General features: G+C 37.4%; 2 protein-coding genes across 3 annotated transcripts; one reads left to right on the top strand and one right to left on the bottom strand.

Moving 5' to 3' along the window:
- Positions 1 to 5456: 5456 nt before the first annotated feature.
- LOC107797309 (uncharacterized) lies at positions 5457 to 9806 on the top strand. The gene is made up of 4 exons (XM_016620182.2): positions 5457 to 6007; positions 6882 to 7303; positions 8682 to 9224; positions 9379 to 9806. The coding sequence occupies exons 1-4, from the start codon at positions 5599 to 5601 to the stop codon at positions 9484 to 9486; spliced, it is 1482 nt and encodes a 493-aa protein (XP_016475668.1). The 5' UTR covers positions 5457 to 5598; the 3' UTR covers positions 9487 to 9806.
- Positions 9807 to 10219: 413 nt separating this feature from the next.
- LOC107762726 (2-dehydro-3-deoxyphosphooctonate aldolase 1) lies at positions 10220 to 26393 on the bottom strand. Of its 2 annotated transcripts, none has more exons than XM_075222071.1 (14): positions 26232 to 26393; positions 26003 to 26100; positions 25708 to 25804; positions 25132 to 25197; positions 24514 to 24573; positions 24308 to 24382; positions 24088 to 24172; positions 18426 to 18484; positions 18240 to 18284; positions 17603 to 17701; positions 17282 to 17329; positions 17095 to 17142; positions 10874 to 10972; positions 10220 to 10507 (listed from the first exon to the last, which is right to left on the bottom strand). In XM_075222071.1, exons 1-13 carry the CDS (start codon positions 26265 to 26267, stop codon positions 10916 to 10918), a joined length of 873 nt encoding a protein of 290 aa, XP_075078172.1. In that variant the 5' UTR covers positions 26268 to 26393; the 3' UTR covers positions 10220 to 10507; positions 10874 to 10915. The 2 variants fall into 2 exon arrangements, with proteins under 2 accessions (XP_075078172.1, XP_075078171.1); XM_075222070.1 differs by having other exon boundaries at positions 10895 to 10972.
- Positions 26394 to 27217: the final 824 nt, after the last annotated feature.

Below are 27217 nucleotides of genomic sequence, written 5' to 3'. Positions count from 1 at the left end.
AAATAGTTGATAGACTTAGTTTAATTGAAAATAATAAATCTCCAGGGGTGGATGGGTATAATGCTTATTTTTTAAGAGGGCATAGAGTATAGTAGGGCCAGAGATTATCAGTGCTGTAAGAAGATTCTTTGAGAATGATAAGTTGAATAGAGCTATTAACTGTACGTCTCTCACCTTGATTCTTAAAATTGATCACCCTGCTAATGTGAAAGAGTACATACCCATTACTTATTGTATTGTTTTGTACAAAATTATTTCCAAAGTACTGGCCTTAAGGCTCTAGAAAGTAATTGCATCAGTAGTATGTGAAGCACAGGCTGGCTTCATTCCAAGCAGGAAGATATCCGATAACATATTCCTAGCTCAAGAACTGGTAAAGTCCTATACAAGGAAGAATATTATCCCCAGATGCATGATAAAAATAGACCTTAAAAAGACCTATGATTCAGTGGAATGGATATTTTTGGAGCGGGTCCTAGATGAACTTGGTTTTCCTAGACAAATCACTATGTGGATCTTAGAATGTATGAAGACAGTAAATTACTCTATATTGATTAATGGTGAATCAACAGCCCATTTTAATGCAGATAAAGGACTAAGACAGGGTGACCCAATCTCTCCATTTCACTTTGCCTTAGCCAATGAATATTTAAGCAGGAAGCTTAATGAGTTGAAAGGAAACAAAAAGTTCAAGTATCATTCAAAGTGTTCTAAACTAGTAGTGATTCATTTATCATTTGCAAATGATCTACTACTATTCTCTAGGGGAGATGCTGAATCTATTTCCATATTGAATACATGTTTCTTGGACTTCCCTTCTGCATCTGGACTTCAAGATAACAACGAGAAGAGCTCTATTTATTTTGGAGGTGTTACTCAGGTCATTCAAGATCAAATTCTATATCAGTTAGGATTTCCAAAAGGAGAGCTCCCCTTCAAATATCTGGGAATTCTCTTGTCCACAAAAAAGATTTCACTATTACAGTGGCAACCTTTGATTAACAAAATAGTATCCAGAATCTCCTCTTGGACTGTAAAGAAACTCTCATATGCAGGGAGAACTCGGTTAATCCAAACAGTCCTCTTTGGTATTCAAGCATATTGGTCTCAACTATATGCTATTTCTTCAAAAGTACTAAGTACAATTGAGGCCTATTGTAGAAGCTACTTATGCTCTGGTATAAACACAATCACAAGGAAAGCCCTAATTTCTTGGGATAAGGTATGCACTCAAAAATCAGTTGGTGGTCTAGGCTTACTTAATATACGACTATGGAATAAAGCTGCAATAACTAAGGCAAGCTGGGATATTGAGCATAAGGAAGATAGGTTATGGATCAGGTGGTTACATGCCTATTACATCAAGAACCAACAATTTAAACAATGGCTTAATCGCGTTATACTCTATTGGTTTGTAATTGAATCCAGAATGCTGGGTTGTGTAATTCCACTCTATTGTCCCATAAGATTTAAAAAATTTAATTACCCTTTTCTACCAATGTAAAACTTTTCTGGGTTGTCAGGCTAATTAGTGACGAATTTAGAATTTAAAGTCAGTAAATTCTTTTTTTATATATGTATTAGTCCTTTTTCAAACACATATATAGTCCGAGTTAGATAAAATTTGCATCGTCTAGTCTAAGTTTGCCGCTAAACCTAATGGAGATTAGTGACAGATTCAAAATATGAGATACGGGTTCACAGGAACCTAGTAGTTTTTGTCTAGGCCTTGAATATGTATTTAAAATCCATGAAATATTTATAAATATTTAACTGTTAACATAATTATTACTGTATATTAACTTGAGTTTGTTGTAGAAACTCATAAACTTCAAATTTTGAATTTGCATTGAGGGAGGTAAGCTATTTGTTGTAAGTTTATTCGACACACATATGGCAAAAATACAACGTTGATGTTTGAATCGTGCATTTAACATTCAATAGGCTGGTTGGTAGAATGTGTGTGTTGTTTGTGAAACGCATTTAACAGAATTTTTTGGTAAACAAGTACATGATGTATACATAAAGTTAGCATTTATGTACAAAAGGTCAAGAATACACAATATTTATTGATAAAATCACTAGATAATAACCTCTCTACTTATTACTGGTGCATGATTTAAATTCTGTAGGTTTAACTTTTAAGGTTCTTAGTATTAAACCTATCATATTTTTAAAGTGATTGGTTCAGAGCCACTATGTGTTGTAATTTTAGTAAATTTTTACACTAAATTTATATTCCGTATCAAAAATACTGGATTTAGATGAATCGGGTATTATAACACATATGCCTGTCTCTACTTATTCTTTCTTACCTTTTTCGTCCGCTGAGGCAGGAATTTACGTTTATTAACTCTAAGGCAATGGTAGGACTTAGGGCTTTAGTGTCACATTCTATTGGTTCAAGTACAATAAGATCTTGACTCCTGAAAACTAGACCCAACCACTACACTCACTGACTCACTGTCTTCCATAAACTATGATGTGATTTAAGCTCCATATTTTTATTTTATATTAAGAAACAACTACAACACGATTAAGTTTTAGTTTCAAGAAATTATACAACTATAGTGATCCAATTTACTGCTCCATACTTAATAAAATAGTGTAAAAACGAATTAGACTGGTTAAAGGTAAAGGTAATTTTAACGGGTAAAATTCACAAATAGCTATTTTTCAATTCCCGCAACTGAAAAATAGCCACTGTCATGGAATTTCATGTTTCATAGCAACTGTGGAATTTGAGACTTTTATGACAGTGATTATTTCTTAATTGTAGGGGCTAATAGAATGTTTGGCCAAATCGAGAATCGATTTGTGTTTAGCTAATTAATTTAAAAAGTACTTTTGAACAGTAATCCGTTAAAAACGGCTTCTATATCTACAATTTAACCATGGGTAAGTTGAAAGATTCACTTCATGGGTGGCCCACAAAAAGGTAGGGCCCAATTCATGTGATCTGCTCTGCCAATATGCAGGTATTATGGGTCATATAGGAGTACTCACATAAGCCCAAGAACGGTTTCGGTGCTATGTGGACCCTTCTCTTGAAGAATTCTTGGGAAAATTATACAGTTTAAATAGTAGCTGATAAAATATAGTATATTTTTTATATATTAAAAATATAATATACATAATTTTTGTATAATTGTTTAGCGAATACCAAATATGTAACTTGCCCCGAATTCTTTGTGGACCTCTAATCAAGTTTTGGCCCAAAACTTTTGTTGGAAGCTGCTCTTGTCAGCTTTTCGCAGAAATCAGAAAAAGGCAACATTATACACAAGTATTCCTAAAAAAAAGTGAAATCTGGAATTTAAATTATTACTACATAGTTGTAATATAGAAATTCTAACTAATAGGAAAGAAGAATAAAACTATAAAACCAAACCAAACCTCGAAACCTTCCTCTCAATTTAATGCAATTTTGGTTCCACTTGAATTGGTTTAACAATTGTAGGTATTTTTATCCAATTTAATAGAAGTTTGAATCCGAATCAATCAGATTCAATCCATTAAGTACATTTATTTTTTCATTACTAGCTATTTGCTCTTAGAAGGTCCAAATCATATAAATCACTTGAGCAATGATCTCCTGTCGGAATATAAAAATACAGTTGTTTGATCGTAATATTAGGTATATTAAAGTGAAAATTTCGGACCGATAATCGAAAAATAGCAAGTATTTGCAAAGTCATTGAAAAATAGTCACTATTTTACTGAAACACGAAAAATTCCAGCATAATATGCTGAGTTATGGAGCTCTTGCATATAAACTTCTAGCATATTATGCTGGAACTCCAGCACACGGAAAGTTCCAGCATAATATGCTAGATTATGGAGCTCATGCATATAAACTTCCAGCATGTTATGTTGGAACTCCAGCATATTATGAAATTCTAGCACATTGTGATGAAATCTCATATGTAAAAAATTTGAACTTCAACATATTATGTAGGAATGTTTCCGAAGTTTTAATGGTGTTTTTGTTCAGTTTTTATCTTTACATGAAAAAATGGTTAAATTCGATTAATTTTGAAACTGTGACTATTTTTCAATTACAAGTTGCAAATCTGCCTATTTTTGATTTTTTTCCCTTATATTAAATAGAGAAAACTATCCAAAGTGTCAGTCCATAAACAATTTCAACCAAAACTAGTCCAAAATAAAATATCTACAAGAAATAGCCCAAATGTCATTTTTTAACACAAGTCTATTTTGCTAAAACACAAAGGCAGTTCAAACTTTTTGAGACACTGGGCTAATCTTGCAATATTTTAATTCCTTTAAGTTGCAATATTTTAATTCCTTTAAGTTGAAGTTCTGAGAATCGAGCGCCTTAATTCGATTTAGAAATCGCTATTAAATATTAGTTTGTTGGATTGGGTCAAAGGATTAAATTAAAAACTCCATGGACATCTATTTAAGCTCTCTAAAGCTTGAATTCAAAAATTTTGCTTTTAAAATTAGAATTTATTTCGAGTGGGTATTATTGGAATAGATCCGGTACATCTTAAGGAATGTAAATCTTAATTTTGGGACTATTTGGTGGAGATTTTAGGTAGTTTGAATTGAAATTTGAGCTAAATTCGAAGTATAACATGGAAGAAAATGATATATATATCTCATTGTGTATCTCCCATGTATCTTTGGTATCACGTGTGTATCAAATATGTATCTCTTGTATATCTATGTATACCTATATGTGAGATACATGTTTGATTCATATGTAGAGAAATTTTAAAGTCGATTTCAACTACGAATTTTGACTCAAAACTAGTCCAAATCACTTCCAAAATTCCTCAAATTTTGTATATTGACTCATCTATATATTTTTAATGAATTTCGATCATACACATTGAAAATGTCCCTTTTTGCTTAGGTTTTTGGAATTTTGTATTTTTTTTTCCTTTGTATTTCCTCACCTTGTTTGCTACCTCATCCATAAAATTTTCTTTCCGTCTTGCATCTGATGTTGTTGATCACGCTTAAAATTATGACAAGAGTGGGTTACTCTAGTAGTGAGCACCCTCCACTTACAACCAAGAGGTTGTGAGTTCGAGTCACCCAAGAGCAAGGTGAGGAGTTCTTGGAGGGAGGGAACCGAGGGTGTATCAGAAACAGCCTCTCTACCCCAGAGTAGGTGTAAGGTCTGCGTACACATTACCCTCCCCATACCCCACTAGTGGGATTATACTGGGTTGTTGTTGTTGTTGATCTTTGCGCGCGATTCTCGCGGCAAAGAATCCTTATTTATATGGAGTTTTCAAACTTTGTACGCACTTGGCTAGTTTTGGCTGTGGCTAATAGTGTTACATTGAATAGTAATAATTAATAACATTATAACTATTGTTGTAAAAGTCCAGCATATCACTTTGCTAATTAACATTATTAGAGAGCCATATGCACGCCTTCATCTTCGTTCAATCCTCTAACTAACTTCAAAAATCTCCTCCTAATTGATCCGAACATTTCTCACTTACTTTTCCTCCTCCTAATTTTGCTGCTTCAGCTAAAAATTAATCACAATGATCACCAGAAACTGAAAACAAACTCAATTACCCATGCTAATTAATTAAAACTCCATAATAATTAATAATGACTTCTGCTTCTTCTCAACGTAGCCATCGCAAATCCGTGACTTGGCTCTTCTTTATTTTATTAATCATTTATCTTCTTTACTCTTCAAAGCTCATTCTTAATAATGATGATTCTTCAGATTGTGTTAATACTTCCTCTAACATTTCAACCACTGAAGCTTTTTCCACGAACTCGTCTTCACTCACTTTTCAAGAACGACAAGAAAGAACCAAAGAATATGTTCGAGCAAAGGAGCCTGAGCTCAAACATATTGTATTTGGAATAGCTGCATCATCAAATTTGTGGGAGAAAAGGAAAGAGTATATAAAATTATGGTGGAGACCGGGGGAAACAAGAGGAGTTGTTTGGTTAGACAAAAATGTAAAAACCAACAGAAATGAAGCTCTTCCTGATATTAAGATTTCAGGTAGCATTTTTTTTCTTTGGAAATTAAATTAACATTACTTTTTTTTTTCCACCATTTGAAACGTGTTACAATGGTAAAGTTGTCTCCGTGTGACCTATCCGTGTTCAAGCCGCAGAAGCAGCCATTAATGCTTTTATTAGAGTAGGTTGTCGACATCACATCCTATGGGGCGTGACCCTTCCCCTGATCCTGCATGAACACGGATACTTTGTGCACCGGACTACCTATTTGAAATGTGTCACAAGAAATAAGGAAATACTAAGAGAGAGATAGAGGCGGATCTAGGGTTTGAATTTGATGAGTTCAATTATTAGGTTCTTATCACTGAAACATACATTTGAAATAGATTCAATTTTTTTATTTTTTATTTTTAGTAATTTTTCACATATATATTTGTGATCCGTATGAAAAAAGCTTGGTCCATGAGTTGAACTCTTTAATTATATGCTACATCTGCCACTGTGTAGGGGGGACTAGACCAATACCTCTGCATATCAAAGTTGACAAAAGAAGGCATATGCTCGATTCTTTTTACATTTAAATTTAAACATATTGAATTTGCAACATATAGACATGTATGTTTTTCAACTCAACAGAAGTGACAAATTTTCTGGTAATAGAAGAAATATTGATAGTCAATGTATGATTTTTTTTTTCTAGTAATAGAAATATTGATCGTCTTAAAAACGTTTTTCTTGAGCCGAGGCTCTATCGCAAACAACTTCTCTATCTCACACAAGATAGGGGTAAGGTCTGTGTACACTCCACTCTCTTTAGACGCCACTTGCGGGATCACACTAGATATGTTATTGTTGTTGTTGAATAGAAATATTGATCATCAAGGTATGATTTTTTCTTTGTTTTCCGATTTCAGGTGACACGTCGAAGTTTCTATACACGAATCGTCAAGGGAGAAGATCAGCATTGAGGATTTCCAGGGTAGTTTCAGAGACATTAAGGTTGGGTTTGAAAGATGTGAGATGGTTTGTAATGGGAGATGATGACACAGTTTTTATTGTAGAAAATGTGGTTAGAGTTTTATCAAAGTATGATCATAACCAATATTATTACATTGGTAGCTCTTCAGAAAGTCATGTCCAGAATATATTTTTCTCATATGCTATGGCTTATGGGGGTGGTGGATTTGCTATTAGTTATCCATTGGCAAAAGAGTTAGAAAAAATGCAAGATCGTTGTATTCAGAGATATCCTGGATTATATGGTAGTGATGATAGAATTCAAGCTTGTATGGCTGAACTTGGAGTCCCCCTTACCAAAGAACGTGGATTTCATCAGGTAAACTTTAAATAAAACCTCTTGGCTTAGGCTTTTACCATTGGTCTTGGTTTATATTAATAGAGTTTCGCTTTTATATGTTGATAGTGTAAAAGAATTTTCACACTATCAGGTCAACAAAGAGATAAGTAAATGCAATCGTCGACAAAAATGAGATTAATAACAAGCAAATATCTAATACAACAGGTTAAAATATACTGATCAGTAAGTTAACTTGTAGCGTAGATCCAAATTTGCATCCAAATCTGCAGATGACTTTGCTTTACCATCCTGAATTATCTAGGGTGGAAATGACACCAGGTAGTCACTTTTAAGTAAAAATAGCACGGGCTAGCTAATTTTCATACTGGTAATTGAAAAATAGTCAGCGTTTGCAAAGTCATTGAAAATAGCCACTATTTTGCTGCAATACGGACCGGTCCAGCATAATATACTGGAGATTGATGCACCTGCGTATGAACTTCCAGCATATTATGTCGGAACTCCAACACGCGGAAAGTTCCAGCATAATATACTGGAGATTGGAGCACTTATGTATGAACTTCCAGCATATTATGCTGGATCAGTATATTATACTGGAACTCCAGTATATTATGATGGAATTCCAGTATATTATACTGGAACTCCAGTATATTGTGCTGGAATATTTTCCGGATTTTGAACAATGTTTTCGTTCAGATTTATCTTTACATGAAAGGTGGCTAAATTTCGATTACTTTTGAAATTGTAGCTATTTTTCAATTACCACTTGTAAATCTGGCTATTTTTGAATATTTTTTTTTCCACTTTTAAGCATGTTGTTTAAAATATATCTACAATTTACAGTGTATTTAAAGATTAGCCAATCTCGCTCAAACTTCAGGACACGACGTCCTAGAGTTTAAATCTTAAAATTCAAACTTTAGGACATCATGTTCTAAAGTTCGAAAATTGTGTCCTGAAATTAGAATCTTATGTCCTGAATTTTAAATTAGTAGTTTAGAAATTCAGGACACTTAGTCCTGAATTTTAAATTAGCAGCTCAAAAATTCAGGACACTAAGGCGTGAAGTTTGGGTGAATTGGCTAATCTTTAAATACATTGTAAACTGTGAATATATTTTAAATAGCGGGCTTAAAAGTGGTTATTGCTGCAGTTCGCCCTTATCTAGGAGCAATAAAAGTAGTTACTTTAAAACGAGACAATAGTTCCGTGACTTTACTGTTATAGTGGGTAAAATTCAGTGACCATGCATGAATTTAACACTGGAAATCTGGAATTCCCTCGGTCATAAACTCCCGAAAGTTCTTATACTTTTTGATTGTATTTTCAATTTTAACTTTATATATACACTAAGCATTGGCTGAAGTTGATGATCTTTTTGTTTGTGCTAGTATAGTATGATGTATATGGGAACTTACTAGGCCTATTGGGAGCACATCCAGTAACTCCACTTGTATCACTTCACCATCTTGATGTGGTAGATCCAATATTCCCAGGAATGAGCAGAGTTTCCGGCCTCCAACGCCTATTTGAATCTGCAAAACTCGACTCAGCTAGCCTAATGCAACAGTCAATTTGCTATGACAAAGAAAGATATTGGTCAATCTCAGTATCATGGGGTTATGTGGTTCAGATCATTAGGGGTAATATTTCTCCTAGAGAACTCGAAATGCCCACAAGAACATTTCTCAATTGGTACAGAAGAGCTGATTATACAGCTTATGCATTCAACACTAGGCCTGTTACAAAGCATCCTTGCCAGAAGCCTTTTGTGTATTACATGAACACAGCTAAATATGATCGAACGAGGAAGCAGATAATTGGGATTTATTATCGACATAGAGAGCCTTCACCTTATTGCAGGTGGAAAGTTGAGTCACCTGAGAATATCAACAACATTGTTCTGTTGAAAAGACCAGATAGCAACCGATGGCAGAAGGTACATTTTAGGCACTTCTACATAAACCTTTTCTTTCTTAACGCTCTTTATACCGGTGTCTGTACCAGTTTGTGTGTACCTCGACTGTTCCACATTCTTTAGAATATTCGTTATAGTGCCTTTGTCTGAGTGGATTTACATTTTTCTGCTGCAGTCTCCAAGGAGGGAGTGTTGTGGTGTTCTACCATCAAACAATAACTCAAAAACAAATCTGTACATGTGGGTAGGCAGTTGCAGAGATGGTGAAATCAGTGAATTGTAGCTGTTAGAGAAAGAGGCTTTAGTTCTGTTGCCTACTCCATTTTTCTTGTTTATCTTTAGTCTTTTTCTTAGGCCATAAGCTCTGGATTGGAAAAGGAAGAGACTGTTCTGCATTAAAGGAGAAGACTTGGAAATTTGCAGTTCAGTGGTACCAGAAAGTATGGCCATAGAAGCTACAGAAACACTGGAAGTAAAATGAATTTGCGGCACCTGAATTTTTCAATTTTTTTCCTGTGTAAACGTGACACCAATTTGACCATTGTAGTTTTTTTTACAAGTCAAATTTGTTACCAACCACATGACAAGTTATAAGTAGGATTTTCAATCTCCAGGAGTACTAACCTAAGCATGTTCAGAAAATGGTGTTGAAATTCTTGAAACCTAAATCATTCAGATTAGATATTGGACCATAAATTTCATCATCATTTTCATGTTCTGCTGCGGTACATCTACCGTATCTGTCTATTAGAGACTGATAATAATGCAGCGATAGACACTAACGAAAAACGATACCCCCCAGCAAATGTTGCATCTCAGTCGAACGCATAGCAGGAGGAATTCTTCCTACGTTATCTTACTTCATTTTTTGCTTTTTGTCCTTTCCTTTCACGGTAAGTCAACAGCATCATAATCTAAATGCAGTATTCACATAGTAAGTTAAATAGCATCGATTTTCTTACTGAGGCAGAACCATATGGCAATAAAGGGATCTTTTGGAAGTCCAAAGATAAACCTTTTTATTGTGACGATTCTAATATACCAACTTTCGTTCCCAAAGATTTCAGAGTACACACCGATAAATTACATTCCTAGAAATGATAAATAGCCTTTTAAGTGCACTTGAAATGTCACAACTCTCTCCAATGAGTTAATCTTAGATCAAGATTACAACAAAAAAAGAGAAATTAATACATGTTCAGTACAGTAATGAATACACGCTGTAGTGTCTTCGAAGCAGCGAACTGATGATGCAGCAATTCCACTGCCATGGAATGGAGGAGACATCGTCTGCACAGAGTTATCTGGTAGACATTGATAGTAAGGATAAGAATATGGAAGTTGAGAGATTCAATTTCAAGGTATACAGACGAACATGCTCATAGGGCTCAAGAAACGAAGAAAACATTCTCATTAATGTTGGATAAGTAGTTTGTCAAAAGAGTGAATTCTTTGCCGAGAAAATTCTGAGAAACATATCCAGTTCAGAAACTAATATGTGAATCAAGGACTAAATAAAACCGATTCATTATTCCAGAGATAGGACTAAACACATACATGAAGTATAAATGTAAAACATAAACGGCAACCTGAGGTCAACAGGTCAAATACAATTCTTAGCAGCTTGATATATAACCTATAGTATAAGGGTTCAAATATTTTCAAGTGACCTTGGAAATTGGAATGCTTACTGATAGCCAAACTTCTGTGTCCTAATCACGATATGGAGTGAGATCAATTTTGAATTGCTGCTTCCCCTTGCTAACTCTCTGTAAGAAATGTGATATCAGGAAAGAAAAGAAAACTTGCGAAGTTTTAGGGAGAAAGGGACACAGAAATATGCAAGGAATGATGTAAAGCATAAGCGAAATGACAAACATATACCATTAAGTACTTCCACAATCTTTCTTTCTCACATTTATCAACACCTATTTGTTGTTTAATGCACTGATATGTTTTCTGTGGAATCTAGAGGTTGATATAAAGGCAATTTTTACTCAGATTGTCATGTTACTTATCCAGTTTGGAACAGATCAAAGACAGAACGTAGCTCGACGTCATAAGAAATACAAATGACATTACACTTCCACATAAGGACCAAGGCCAACTGTAATAGCTGAACAAAAGGATTTTCACAAACATAATGATGTCTATCTCAGATTTAATTCAGGTTCTTTATCCAGTGAGGAACAAATAAACAGTAGCTACTCAATCAAACAGCTGCAAGTATTATTTAGCTGGACCTTTGGAAGACGGAAGAGAAGATGAAGAGCGTGGAATGTTGCTCCACTAGCACTCATGTGGATCGTATGGAGAGAAAAAAATAGGAGAGCTTTTGATGGGATAGAGAAAGATTTTGTGCACTTGAGAAATTGCTTTGTATCCCTCATTTTCTTTTGGTGCACCCAAGGGGTCCCCGTAGGTATAGAAGATTGGGTATCATTCGTAGAAGACCATGTCTTTTGTAGGGTTTCTACTTTTTGGCATATTTTACTTCTTGTATGCGGAAATTTCTTGCCCTTGTTTATAAAATTTAGTACTTGATCAAAAAACAGCTGCAAATATATCTTCCACAGCTGATTAGGTATATCTGATAATAACCTTTAGGATGTTCTATAAACGGATAAGAACTTCAATAACTTTTTTATGTAATCATTTACCTCAAGATGATATTAACAGAATTAGTAAGATTTTCTACTTCTTTTCCCTCAAGATGATACCTGAATTATCATGTTTTGCCCCCACAATTAAGTTGGTGTATCAGCCTCAAATTTTACATCTTACTTTTATTCAAATTTTATCCACATATTAAAAACAAATAAAATAGACCAAATCAGATCCAAGTAGCGTATGGATCATGCTGGTTCATAGTACAATTTCCGATCAAGATCTAAGTAAAAAGCAATTAAAATTTGGAAATGGAGACAACCTCTTTGTGAATGCCAATGACACATATTTCCAAAAAAGAAAAATTAAAAAAAAATTGATCAAGTATGACAGGCCTTTCACATTAGAACGAGTTTGTTCAAAAACATTAAGTACATATGCAAACAAGAAGTAATAAACCAACTAACGAGGATCAACTTAAGAGCCCAAGAAGGCATAAAGTAACAGTGTTTTAAAGGTCAAAAGCATATAAAAGCATCTATGCTTCCGGGTTCAGTGACTAATTTTCTTATTTTTTAATTTCTAATTTTCAGAGTGAGGAGGGTAAGCGATAGGGTGATGGCGGTTAAGCTTGTAGTTGGGGGGCTTACTTTAAATGTGATTAGTGCATATGCTCCTCAAGTAGGCTTGGGTGAGGAGGTCAAGAGGTAATTCTGGGAGGACTTGGACAAGGTGGTGCGTAGTATTTCATGCACCGAGAAGCTTTTTATTGGAAAGGATTTCAATGGCCATATCGAGGCTAATGCTGGGGGTTATGACGATGTGCATGGAGGGTTCGGATTTGGAGATAATAACGAGGGAGGTACTTCGCTGTTGGATTTCGCTAGAGCTTTTGATTTGGTGGTAGCTAACTCGAGTTTTCCAAAGAGGGAGGAATACCTGGTCACTTTCCGAAGTACGGTGGCCAGGACTCAGATAGACTATCTTCTCTGCAGGACATGTGATAGAGGTCTTTGCACGGATTGCAAGGGCATCCCAAGTGAGTGTCTCACGACCCAACATAGGCTCCCGGTAATGGATCTGGGGATCAAGAGTAATAGAAAGAAGAGAGCAGTGTGCAGTCAACCTAGAATCAAGTAGGAAAACTTGACTAAGGACAAAGCCCAGGAGTTGGGGGAGAGGTTGCTGGCGATGAGAGCCTGGAAGAGTAGTGGGGACGCGACTGCGATGTGGGTCATGACAGCGAACTACATTAGGGAAGCTGCGAGAGAGGTTTTAGGGGTTACGAAGGGTATCCCTGGGAGACGTATATGGGACTGGTGGTGGAATGCGGAGGTCCAAGGTAAAGTTGAAGTCAAGAAAGTGGCTTATTTGAAACTAGTGGAGAGCACAAACGAGGAGGATAAGAGGACGAATTGGGAATGTTATAAGAAGGCAAAGAAAGAGGCGAAGTTAGCGGTTACGGCGGCTAAGACTGCTGCCTTTGGACACATGTATGCGGAACTTGGGAGCAAGGGCGGGGACAAGAAGTTGTACAGGTTAGCCAAAGTGAGGGAGAGTAAGGCTCGTGACTTGGACCAAGCGAAGTGCATCAAAGACGAGGACGACACAGTATTGGTGGCAGACGCTCATATTAGACGAAGATAGCAGACATACTTCCACAAACTGTTGAATGAGGAGGGGGACAGAAGCATTGTGCTGGGTGAGTTGGAGCACTCCGAGAGTCGGCGTGATTTTGGCTATTGTAGGCGTATTAAAGTCGAAGATGTTATGGGAGCGATGCGTAAGATGAGAAGGAGTAGAGTGACTGGGCCAGACGAGATCCCGGTAGAATTCTGGAAGAGCACGGGCCGTGCAGGCGTGGAGTGGCTTAATGGGTTGTTTAATGTTATCTCTAAGTTGAAGAAGATGCCCGAAGAATGAAGGTGGAGTAAGATGATTCCCTTGTACAAGAACAAGCGTGATATCCAAAACTGCAATAACTATAGGGGTATCAAGCTGCCGAGTCGTACTATGAAAGTTTGGGAGAGGGTGGTGGAAGTCAGGGTGAAGAAGAGTGTGTCTATTTTCGAGAATCAGTTTGGATTCATGCCTGGGCGATCGACCACGAAAGTCAATTCATCTGGTGAGGAGATTGGTAGACCAGTATAGGGAGAGAAAGAAGAACTTACACATGGTGTTTATAGACCAAGAAAAGGTGTACGATAAAGTCCCGAGGAAGGTTTTGTGGAAATGTTTGGAGGTTAGCGGCGTTCCGGTAGCATACACTAGGGTAATCAAGGACATGTATGATGGTGCTAAGACTCAGGTGAGGACAATGGGAGGTGACTCGGATCACTTCCCAGTAGTGATGGGGTTGCACCAGGGATCGGCTTTTAGCCCGTTCCTATTTGCTCTGGCGATAGATGTGTTCACGCGGCACATTCAAGGGGAGGTGTCATGGTGCATGTTATTTGCCGATGGCATAGTGCTGATTGATGAGACGAGAGGCGGGGTTAACGCGAGGTTGGAGGTCAGGAGACAGACCCTAGAGTCTAAAGTTTTCAAATTAAGCATGACCAAAACGGAATACTTTGAGTGTAAGTTCAGTGACAAGACTCGTGAAGCGGACGTGGATGTGAAGCTTGATACCCAAGTCATCCCGAAGAGGGGTAGTTTCAAGTATCTCAGGTCTATAATCCAAGGTAACGGGGAGATTGATGATGAGGTCTCCCACTGTATTGGTGCGGGGTGGATGAAATGGAGGCTCGCATCCAGTGTTTTGTGTGATAAAAAGGTGCCACCAAGACTTGGGTAAGTTCTACAGAATGGTGGTTAGACCTACTATTTTGTATGGGGCTGAGTGTTGGCCAGGCAAGAACTCTCATGTTCAGAGGATGAAAGCAGCAGAAATGAGGATGCTGAGATGGATGTGTGGGCATACCAGGAGAGATAAGATTAGGAACAAAGTTAGTCGGGACAAAGTGGGAGTGGCCCTGTGGAGGACAAGATACGGGAGTTGAGGCTGAGATGGTTCAGGCATGTATAGAGGAGGAGTACGGATGCTCCTGTTAGGAGGTGTGAGAGGCTGGCCGTGGCGGGGCTGAGAAGGGGTAGAGGTAGGCCGAAGAAGTAATTGGGAGAGGTGATTAGGCAGGACATGGCGCTACTTCAGCTCACTGAGCACATGACCCAGGATAGAAGGGTATGGAGGTCAAGGATTAGGGCAGTAAGCTAGTAGGTAGTCGAGAGTTCCCCGTTCTTTTTTAGTAGTATTAGTAGCTCTCTTGTTTTCTTCGTATTCTTTGACCTCTAGTATTTGCTTATTGCATCGTATTTTCCGGTTTATTACTAGTTGATGCTACTTTCTCTTTTACTTGTTGTTGTTGTTGTCTTTTTCCCCTTTTCCCTATAGTCCTTTGTCTCCATATTCTTTCTTTCTTCTTCCTCTTTCTTCTTCGTCTTCTTCCCTTCTCTCTCTTTTCACCTTTTCTTGAGCCGAGTGTCTATCGGAAACAGCCTCTCTACCTCGCTAGGTAGGGATAAGGTCTGCGTACACACTACCCTCCCCATACCCCACTTGTGGGATTATACTAAGTATGTTGTTGTTGTTGTTAATTTCTAATTCTTATCCGTAATCACTAGAAAGTTCATTTGAGGAGATCAATACTAAATCACTGAAAAATTCATTCGTACCATTTTATTAACACGTGACATATCACCTAGCCAACTATCTTTATTGTCTAATGTTGCTCTCTCAAAGACAAAGCCCATGGGTGATGAGATACATGTATTAATGGCTTGACGTCTGCATTCAAGCGTCATTTTGGCCAAGCCAAAGTGACCGTCTTGAGATTCACCTAGTTATTTGGTTTCAATGCACCTCAAACGAGCATTCAACATCATTGCGACGTAGTAAAATGTCCCAAAAATGTAAACAATACTGGGAACTGCAAGTATTCTATGTGGGACAGGGAGATACATCTCCTTATAACCCTTTTCAACTCTGGTTTAAAGCCATGACACCTACACCTTCGACACTCTAGGATAAACAGGCAGCAAAAGATACTAAATGTAGCTCCTACAAACCTACGTATTAATCAGGTTGGAGGAACTAGGAAAACATAAAGGAAAATAAGAAAAAATTAGCAACCATTATGGATAAATAACATAAAACTAAAGAAAGGAAGACTAGGAAATACAAAGATTAGCTTTATCGACACTTTTTTTTTTAGTCCATTACTTAAACGATCACTCAACTATCTAAAATTATCAAGTAAAGTCATCTTTCTTTCGTTTGTAACATAAAAATCACTTAATTATGGCTATAGCACTTAGAAGGTCACTCAGCCAGATTTCTCAAAGTTTTGATCGTCAAATACCTATTTTACCTTCTAAATTATCAACTTTTATCTTCTTTTTTGATTTTTTACCTTTTAAATATGTATTATGGACTTACCTATAGAACAAATAAATTTTATCTATAAAATAAGCATATATAATGTCGGAATAATAATATAATTGAGCAAATATTTCAAGAATATATAATGTATTTTATAAAAATACCTTATTTTAAATAATTATTTTTATATTAGGTGCATGGAATATATATTATAAAACTTTTATTTTCTTTCATTCTCAATTGTGTAAATAATTTTTTGAGTTTCTGTTGTTAATATCAAAATTATTATTACGAACAAATTGTTCTAATTAATTTTTTTATTTTATTATTCCAACATTGTATATGCTTAAACACTATTTTTATTTTCTTAATTTATAAATAAAATTTATTTATTCTATAGGTAACTCCATAATATAAACTAAAAAGAGAAAAAAAATTATAATATTAAAAAGTTTTAAAAAAATAAAAGAAGAAAAACATTGATAATTTAGAGGGCAAAATAGGTATTTGGCAATCAAAAGTTTGAGAAATCTAGTTGAGTAACCTTCTGAGTGATATAGGCATAGTTGAGTGACTTTTCTAAGTACAAACGAAAGAAAGATGACTTTAGTAGGTAATTTCGAATAGTTGAGTGATCATTTGAGTAATGGACTCTTTTGTTTTTGATAAGTTAGCTTTACCTACACTTAGAATATGCATTTCTCTTATCCTTTCCCTCTCATGGCATATACTTCTAGCACAAAGGTGCCTGCTGTAGCTTAATGCACCCTACACCAATGCCCAGTATTTTGAATCCTTCTATCTTTTACCGGTGTTGCTACTTAAAAGTTTAGCTTCATTCATTAATGCAACAAAAGGAGATCTAATATGCAATTCATGCTAAATAGAAATTAAGTAACTTACACCAATCGTGACAAGCTCTTCTAGTAGTTCCTCCAGATGGCGCAGAGGCTATATCAATACAAAGATGAAAACACTGATCAAATTAACAGCTAAAATCAGAATAAATAAAGTTTCATTTTAGAAAACAGGATATCTCAAAATTCTCAACATTATGTATTGTTTGTTTGCTTGTTTGCCTGTAACTCACCCACTGCGTTGGACCGTCAACTGGAGCATTCAGCGGATCATTGTGCACCTAATGAAAAAAAATCTCTGGTTCAATTGAGCAGAAAACTAAAGCAAGTTCTGACAAAACAGACATCAAAAAGTTCAGGAATTGCAAGAATGGCTTAAAGTTTTCCTTTTAAAGGAATTACAGCAAAAGTAAGTAACCGCATTTTCATTCCAACTTTCAAATTCCTTTTATCCTTGTTCTCTTAAACAAGGAATATACATATTTGTCTTCTTAAACAAGGGCGCATACAGAAAGCAAATCGCAAACTTAAATCACACAGTGGCCCCTTTATACCTCCATAAAAATTCCATCTACTCCCACAGCAACAGCTGTCCTGGCAATACAAGGAATTAATTCACGAAGACCGCCACTGGCAACACCACCACCTTCCAGCTGTGCAAGAATCAGAACTTCAAGTCATTGACATAGAATAACACTTTTAACATTTGATCCTAAGGAATGGTATGATTATGTAATTGAACTCATGATCTTAGAACATTCATTTGGCGTCTTGATAACAGTTAAAGTAAATTATTAACAGTTGATTCTGAGGCTTGAAAGATTCAAGCAGCACAAAGTTGAGACAATGACATATAAGAAAGAAGAGAAGATAGGCAATTAAGGGGTCAACTGTTATCAGGGTTGCCATCTAGATGAAGAATGACAAGTCTCCCAACGCTTATGGATTCATATTGATCAGTGAGAAATGATCCTATTCTCTTTTCTAGCAAGACTGCTAACATGGCATCCTCGTGCACTTTCCAGTCTAGCAGATTTCTCTTAATGCTTAGGTTAAGAGAAATCTAGATCCCTGTGCTATACGCCGACGAGATATATTTAAAATGATCGGAAAAGCTTCATAAATTTATGCTGACTCGACATATATAAAATTGCTGGTACTCTCTAATGAAAGGGCAAAAGAACAATGAACCTTTTTGCCTGCAGGCTGTTGTAATGAATGAGTTATATCAGCCACCTGAGAAACAAGAATTTATATGAGAAAAAGTAAATCCAAAATAAATATCTAGGCATAAAGAAGAGAGTCAATATAAGTGGATTTCTCCAGTTAAATTATCAGGGAGAATATCAATAAAACAATCATAAATAACATTCTTACAACAGGGCAATTGGCCTCCCTCATCCACTCGAAGTTACGAGGATCCACAATCAAGTCATCTGCATAATCAGACAAATATGTCAGATTTTTAATACCTACAGCAACTCATCTCCTTATCTGAGTTTGGAACAAAATATGTTTTGTGAAGCGCATAGGTGGAGAAATATCCCTCCCCCAGTTCCCAACCCTGGGAACATTTTGCATCTGTCCTAGTACACACCCTTAATGAAACACACACTTCATTTCTCCTACACTTTCCATGTTTATATCAGTATACACTTTCCATGTTTAGAGTTGACCATTAAAACGTTAGTGCAGAAAATTAGTCTTAATGTACTTGTATAGCGTTTTCTTTCACTTCGGTTATTCTATCATCTTATCTTGTTGTTGCTATTGCTTGGTCTCTCACTGGTCCTCGTATTAGTTATATATGTAACAAGCTCGGTACATATGATTTGTATGCACCGGCTTGAGGGGGAGTGTTAATTTACAGCATGTATATAGTGTAGTATTGTCCCACATTGGTAGAGGAGTAGTATGTCCTTGTATAGTATAGCTATAAATAAGGACCTCTTGTGTAGTATTATTCATTCATTCAATATATCAATAACATATTTTCTCCCGTGCCTTCTCACATGGTATCAGAGCAATTGTGAGAGACTTATCGCTGTGCATAAATTCCAGCGATTCCGGGAAAGAGAAATCAGTATTTTTTAAGGTTGTTTTCTATCTGCTTTATTTCTGTCAGTGTTGTGCAAAATCCAACACTACCACAAGAGTCGTCACTGTCCGGCGACCAAACCCCAGTGAACAACTCCGGCAGAAGCAGCCTCACGCGCCACCTAGAAGCTCACGTGCGTGAGCTCACGCGCCGGCGCGTACGACCACTTCCGGCCATTTTTTGAAAATCTTCCTTCAGAACAGTTGGGTCGCCTGGTAATTCCGATCCTACCCCTACTGTTTTCATTTCATTCCGACAACTTTGAGTTTTTTCCGGTAGCTACAGTACTATTCCGACAGCTACAGTAGATTCTGGCAGTTACAGTATTTCAGTATTCTGTTTCTGTGTTTCCGTACACTGTTTCAGTGGATTACAGTTGATTCTTTCTCCTATTTGGTAATAATTTGCAACAATGTCTTTGGGATTTGATGCTTTTGGGTCTAGAAACATGAGTTCTGGAAACTCTAGTGCTATTATTACCTCGGAACCTTTAATGGGAGGTTCAAACTACTTAGCTTGGGCTTCATCTGTCGAGTTATGGTGTAGAGGTCAAGGTGTTCAAGATCATCCAATCAAACAGTCTAGCGATGGAGATGAAAAGGCAATAGCACTTTGGGCAAAAATCGATGCTCAGTTATGTAGCATCTTGTGGCGATCTATTGATTCCAAGTTGATGCCCTTGTTTCGTCCATTCCAGACATGTTATTTGGTTTGGGCAAAGGCACGCACCTTATACACTAATGACATATCTCGCTTCTATGATGTGATATCACGGATGACAAACTTAAAGAAGCAGGAATTGGATATGTCTACTTACTTGGGTCAAGTACAGGCAGTCATGGAGGAATTTGAGAAGTTGATGCCAGTTTCGGCTAGTGTGGAAAAACAACAAGAGCAGCGACAGAAGATGTTTCTCGTTCTTACCCTCGCTGGACTTCCTAATGATCTTGATTCAGTACGCGACCAGATTTTGGCTAGTCCGTCTGTCCCGACAGTTGATGAATTATTCTCTCGATTACTCCGCCTTGCTGCAGCACCAAGTCCACCAGTGAGCTCATCACAGATACTTGATTCCTCTGTTCTTGCATCCCAGACAATGGATGTTCGGGCATCTCAAACTATGGAGCATAGACGAGGAGGAGGTCGTTTTGGAAGATCTAGACCCAAGTGTTCTTATTGTCACAAACTTGGACACACTCGTGAAATGTGTTATTCCTTACATGGTCGTCCACCCAAAAATGCTTACATTGCTCAGACCGAGACTCCAGGTAACCAAGGATTTTCTTTATCTAAAGAAGAATATAATGAGCTCCTTCAGTATCGAGCAAGTAAGCAGACATCTCCACAAGTAGCCTCAGTTGCTCAGACTGATACTTCTGTTTCTGGTAATTCTTTTGCTTGTGTTTCCCAGTCTAGCACTCTTGGCCCATGGGTCATGGACTCCGGCGCTTCTGATCACATCTCTGGTAATATATCACTTTTGTCAAATATTGTATATTCACAGTCTCTTCCCACTGTTACTTTAGCCAATGGATGTCAAACTAAGGCAAAAGGAGTTGGACAAGCTAATCCCTTGTCTTCTATCACCCTAGATTCCGTTCTTTATGTCCCTGGCTGTCCTTTTAGTCTTGCATCTGTTAGTCGTTTGACTCGTGCCCTCCATTGTGGTATATACTTTATTGACGATTCTTTTATTATGCAGGACCGCAGTACGGGACAGACAATTGGTACAGGACGTGAATCAGAAGGCCTTTACTACCTTAACTCACTCAGTCCTTCCACAACATGTCTAGTTACAGATCCTCCAGATCTAATCCACAGACGTTTAGGACATCCGAGTTTATCCAAACTTCAGAAGATGGTGCCTAGTTTATCTAGTTTGTCTACATTAGATTGTGAGTCGTGTCAACTTGGGAAACATACCCGAGCCTCCTTTTCGCGTAGTGTTGAGAGTCATGCAGAGTCTGTCTTCTCCTTAGTTCATTCTGATATATGGGGTCCTAGTAGAGTCAGTTCATCCTTGGGATTTCGTTACTTTGTCAGTTTCATTGATGATTATTCAAGATGTACTTGGCTTTTCTTAATGAAAGATCGTTCTAAGTTATTTTCTATATTCCAGAGTTTCTGTGCTGAAATCAAAAACCAATTTGGTGTTTCTATTCACATTTTTCGCAGTGATAATGCCTTAGAATATTTATCTTCTCAATTTCAGCAATTTATGACTTCTCAGGGAATTATTCATCAGACATCTTGTCCTTATACCCCTCAGCAAAATGGGGTTGCTGAGAGAAAGAATAGGTACCTTATTGAGACTGCTCGCACACTTCTAATTGAATCTCGTGTTCCGTTGCGTTTTTGGGGCGATGCAGTTCTCACAGCTTGTTATTTGATTAATCGGATGCCTTCATCTCCCATCAAGAATCAGATTCCGCATTCAGTATTGTTTCCCCAGTCACCCTTATACTCTCTTCCACCTCGTGTTTTTGGGAGCACGTGTTTTGTTCATAACTTAGCCCCTAGGAAAGATAAGTTAGCTCCCCGTGCTCTCAAGTGTGTCTTCCTTGGTTATTCTCGTGTTCAGAAGGGATATCGTTGTTATTCTCCAGATCTTCGTAGGTACCTTATGTCAGCTGACGTCACATTTTTTGAGTCAAAACCTTTCTTTACCTCTGCTGACCACCATGATATATCTGAGGTCTTACCTATACCGACCTTTGAGGAGTTTACTATAGCTCTTCCTCCACCTTCGACCACAGAGTTTTCATCCATACCAACCGTTGAGAAGTCTAGTGTTGTTCCCCCTAGTTCCCCGGCCACAGGAACACCACTCTTGACTTATCATCGTCGTTTGCGTCCTCCATCAGGCCCAACTGGTTCTCGTCCTGCACCTGACCCTGCTCCTGCTGCGGACCCTGCTCCTAGTACACCGATTGCACTTCGGAAAGGTATAAGGACCACACTTAACCCTAATCCTCATTATGTCGGTTTGAGCTATCATCGTCTGTCATCTCCCTATTATGCTTTTATATCTTCTTTGTCCTCAGTTTCCATACCTAAGTCTACAGGTGAAGCGTTGTCTCATCCAGGATGGCGCCAGGCTATGAGTGACGAGATGTCTGCTTTACATACAAGTGGTACTTGGGAGCTTGTTGCTCTTTCCTCAGGTAAATCTACTGTTGGTTGTCGTTGGGTTTATGCAGTCAAAGTTGGTCCCGATGGACAGATTGATCGACTTAAGGCCCGTCTTGTTGCCAAAGGATATACTTAGATTTTTGGGCTCGATTACAGTGATACCTTCTCTCCCGTTGCTAAAGTGGCTTCAGTCCGCCTTTTTCTATCCATGGCTGCGGTTCGTCATTGGCCCCTCTATCAGCTGGACATTAAAAATGCCTTTCTTCACGGTGATCTTGAGGATGAGGTTTATATGGAGCAACCACCTGGTTTTGTTGCTCAGGGGAGTCTCGTGGCCTTGTATGTCGCTTGCGTCGGTCACTTTATGGTCTAAAGCAGTCTCCTCGAGCCTGGTTTTGGTAAGTTCAGCACGGTTATCCAGGAGTTTGGCATGATTCGTAGTGAAGCTGATCACTCTGTGTTTTATCGGCACTCTGCTTCAAGTCTCTGTATTTATCTGGTAGTCTATGTTGATGATATTGTTATTACTGGCAATGATCAGGATGGTATTACCAACCTGAAACAGCATCTCTTCCAGCACTTCCAAACTAAGGATCTAGGCAGATTGAAGTACTTTCTGGGTATTGAGGTTGCCCAGTCTAGCTCAGGTATTGTTATTTCTCAAAGAAAATATGCTTTAGACATTCTTGAGGAGACGGGGATGATAGGTTGCAGACCTGTTGACACTCCGATGGATCCGAATTCTAAACTTATGCCAGGACAGGGGGAGCCGCTTAGCAATCCTGCAAGCTATAGGCGGCTGGTTGGAAAATTAAATTATCTCACAGTGACTAGACCCGACATTTCCTATCCTGTGAGTGTGGTAAGTCAGTTTATGAATTCTCCCTGTGATAGTCATTGGGATACAGTTGTCCGCATTATTCGATATATAAAATCGGCTCCAGGCAAAGAGTTACTCTTTGAGGATCGAAGTCATGAGCAGATCATTGGATACTCAGATGCTGATTGGGCAGGATCACCTTCTGATAGACGTTCTACGTCTGGATATTGTGTTTTAGTAGGAGGAAATTTGGTGTCCTGGAAGAGCAAGAAACAGAATGTAGTTGCTCGGTCTAGTGCAGAAGCAGAATATCGAGCAATGGCTATGGCAACATGTGAGCTAGTCTGGACCAAACAATTGCTCAAGGAGCTGAAATTTGGTGAAATCAGTCGGATGGAACTTGTGTGCGATAATCAAGTTGCCCTTCATATTGCATCAAATCCGGTGTTCCATGAGAGAACTAAACACATTGAGATTGATTGTCACTTCGTCAGAGAAAAGATACTTTCAGGAGAGATTGCTACAAAGTTTGTGAGGTCAAATGATCAACTTGCAGATATCTTCACCAAGTCTCTCACTGGTCCTCGTATTAGTTATATATGTAACAAGCTCGGTACATATGATTTGTATGCACCGGCTTGAGGGGGAGTGTTAATTTACAGCATGTATATAGTGTAGTATTGTCCCACATTGGTAGAGGAGTAGTATGTCCTTGTATAGTATAGCTATAAATAAGGACCTCTTGTGTAGTATTATTCATTCATTCAATATATCAATAACATATTTTCTCCCGTGCCTTCTCACAGTGAAGATGTCAAGATGTTGTTGTTGTTATTGTTGTTATACTTGTAGAGCTTCAACTACTTCCTTTCCATCTTATAGATGAAAACACTGAAATAACGCTTGGAGACTTGTTTCCATCCAACTAGAAAAAAACTAGAGAAATGTTTTTGCTTTTAATAAAAAGAGACAAACTAAAGAAAACTCACTATAGCCAAACATAGTTCCTCTCTCACACACCATGACATTTTGATTTCCAGCCAATCTCACTTTTTCAGCAGAATTTGCCATCACCTGAGGACATTGTAGCATAAGTTGAAAATGGATAGAACATACACGAGTGCGCCCAAGATACTAGCTTATCACGGTTTTGGCAGGAGCACGTGAAAGGAGACCTAGGAAGAAACATAAAAGAGGGATGTTACTTACTGAAGGAGCACAAAATTGGCCCTTCTTAATGTTGATAATTTTTCCAGTTTTGGCAGCTGCGACAAGTAGGTCAGTCTGTAATTAAATGCCAAAAGGCAGATCAATATGGGTGAGGAATGTATTAATGTCTGGGGCTGCAAAAGCCAATATCAGAAACTAAATCAGAGATATCTATCTGAAAATAAAGATTATGTCTGGAGACCAACCTGCCGACATAAGAAAGCAGGAATCTGAATTATATCTGCAACCCGGCCAACTGCTTCGCACTGGCAAAACAGTGTTAGATGCAGTTCATATTAGAAGGGAAATACTTCTGGACCACCAATGTTCGATGATGAGTTGATATACAAAATGGATAAATAAACTGAAAATCACGCTGATCCCATTACATGGATGCAATAACTACTAAACTCTTGGCATCCAATATGTTTCTGACAAATAAACAGTCATCTGAACCAATAGTACAGTTTGTTTATGAAATCTTCTCATCCATTTATTAAGAAGGGGAAGAAGAACTAGAGCTAAATACCTGCCAATCATAGCACACGAGACATCCATTACATTTGAAGAAGAGTCGGAAATGAGGATTATGATACAAGACAGTACTTTGAGGAAGGGAAAAACGATAAGTTGGTCAACAAAGTTCAAAGGAAGAAGAATGGATGAAAAGCAAAAATGACGCACAATATATTTACGGAAGTAAACTAATTTCCTAAGTGAATATTGCATTCGATCATCAATTTTGCGGATCAAACAGAACATTCGAACAAAAAGTTTAACTATAAACGGCAGAGTGCCATCAGAACTAGGGAAACAAATTTTACCTGACTAGATTCATGAACATCAGTAACAATGGGTACGTCATACATTGTTTTCACTTTTTCAAGGATCTGCAACAAACGGGGAAAAAATGAAATGTTATATTTTGGAAGGGTTTGTGCAACAGTGGATGTCATACAAGAGCTGGAATCAGTGTTGGCGGAGCTAGTTTGGAGGAAGGGGGTCCAATTGAATCCCCTACTGTGCAAATAGCGTAAAAACTAGTCATTTTGGTTACAAATATGCTATTGAATTCCCTCGACATGAGGGAAATTTCTAGTAAATTGAAAAATGGGTTAAACATTTGCTTTAGATCACAGGTCCAAATCCCAAGTGTGACAGTTTAAAATCCTCTTGTATAGAATATTGGCTCCACTACTGGCAGGAATATGACATTAATCCATGCTGCAAAATTGTATCACATGGGAAGAAGGAATAGAGACCTTTATTTACCAATTTCTAAAACAGAAATTGGAGTTAAACGCAAAGGAAAACAAATACCAACATGAAGCCAAAGTATTTTAATGTCCTTCTAGAAACTAGAGTTTCTAATTTTGCAGCAAAGTAGTGGCATTTTATACCTTCAGGCCTTCAGCTAAGCCAGGACCGCGGAATGATTTAGAGGAAGTGCGATTAGCCTTGTCAAAGCTCGACTTGAACACAAACTTCAACCCAAGTCTATAAAAAAAATATATTAACAGCTCAATCATTTAATTGATGTAATGAAATTCAACAACAAAGGACCTCATATTGGAACATATGATAAATAATACCATCCCTAAACTGGTGAAAGACATAAAATTGAAAATGCACTAAAACAAATGAATACATACCAAAATTACACGTGGCACTGAGAAATGAGAGACATAAACTTACTTAGAAGTGATATATTTCAAGTGTTTGGCCATGTAAAGAATGTGATCCTCTGATTCAATCACATTGGGACCTGCTAGTAAGAAAAATGGCTCTGCTTTCTGGCAGGGGATTTTCGACAGCAATTAAGCAGTTAGTGTTAAGGAAGAAATAGGAAGGAATAAAAAGTAATATGCAGAAAATGAAACATTTTTTAAGAAAGATGAGGAAAATTAACGTTGAAATTTCAGACCTTGAGCTGGTTGAAGAGCAGTGTTGAGGAATCCATTTTTGCTGCAAATTTCGGAAAGTAAGCAGTTTGAAGCAAGAGTTCGCCGGAGTGATTGCCGAAAGTGAAAGCAAGCAGTTAATCTGAATTTTAGATCCAGCTTTCTAGAAGAAATTTGGGCCTGTGATTTTGAAGTCCTAAATGGGAAAAAAATAAAAAAAAAATAGCCAATAAATACTGTTCAAAACTAATCCAAATTTAACTATTTTTTCATTTAAAAATAAAATCTGAACAAAAATAATATTAAAAATCCAAAAATATTTTAGCATAATATGTTGGAGTTTAAATTTTTACATATGAGATTCTAGCATAATGTGCTGGAGTTCCAACATAATATGTTGAAAGTTTAAATGCAGTAGCTCCATAATCCAGTATATGATGCTGGAATTTTCCGTATTTCAGCAAAATAGTTGTTATCTTTTAATGACTTTGCAAACGATGCCTATTTTTTGATTATTAGTTCAAAAATGGCTAGCCGCTATTTTCACTCCTAAATGCCCAATTGGACACCGAATGCTTTTTCTTTTGTAAAAGTGACACTAGTTAGCCGTTCTAAATTCTTGCTATTTAGGAAGTAGCCAATATATCATGAATTTTGATAGCATCAAGGACAAGGATAGAGTTTTGGAAGCTCCAAGGCCATTTACAAGATCTCAAGCTAAAGAGTTGCACTCTAAGATTGCTGGACTTCAATGGCAAATAAAGAAGCTTTTAATTGTAGAGGAAGAGCCCAAGCCCAAAGTAGATGAATTATCCAAGTTTTACAATTATTTGGTGATCCAAATTGAAGTCCAAGAGGAGGAAGATTGGGCCACCAAATCAGTCCTTGAAGTCCACCAAAGGGGCTCAAAATGAGCTTTAAAAAGGTCCAAAAGGGGGTGTTTCAAAGGGAGCCCAATTGGAGTCCAAATCAATGGCCCAAACTAGTAGTTTTAAGGTCCAAATCTACC

Source organism: Nicotiana tabacum, chromosome 9, assembly GCF_000715075.1.
Source record: "Nicotiana tabacum cultivar K326 chromosome 9, ASM71507v2, whole genome shotgun sequence".
Classification (NCBI taxonomy): domain Eukaryota; kingdom Viridiplantae; phylum Streptophyta; class Magnoliopsida; order Solanales; family Solanaceae; genus Nicotiana; species Nicotiana tabacum.
This window is presented reverse-complemented; position numbering and strand designations above follow the sequence as displayed.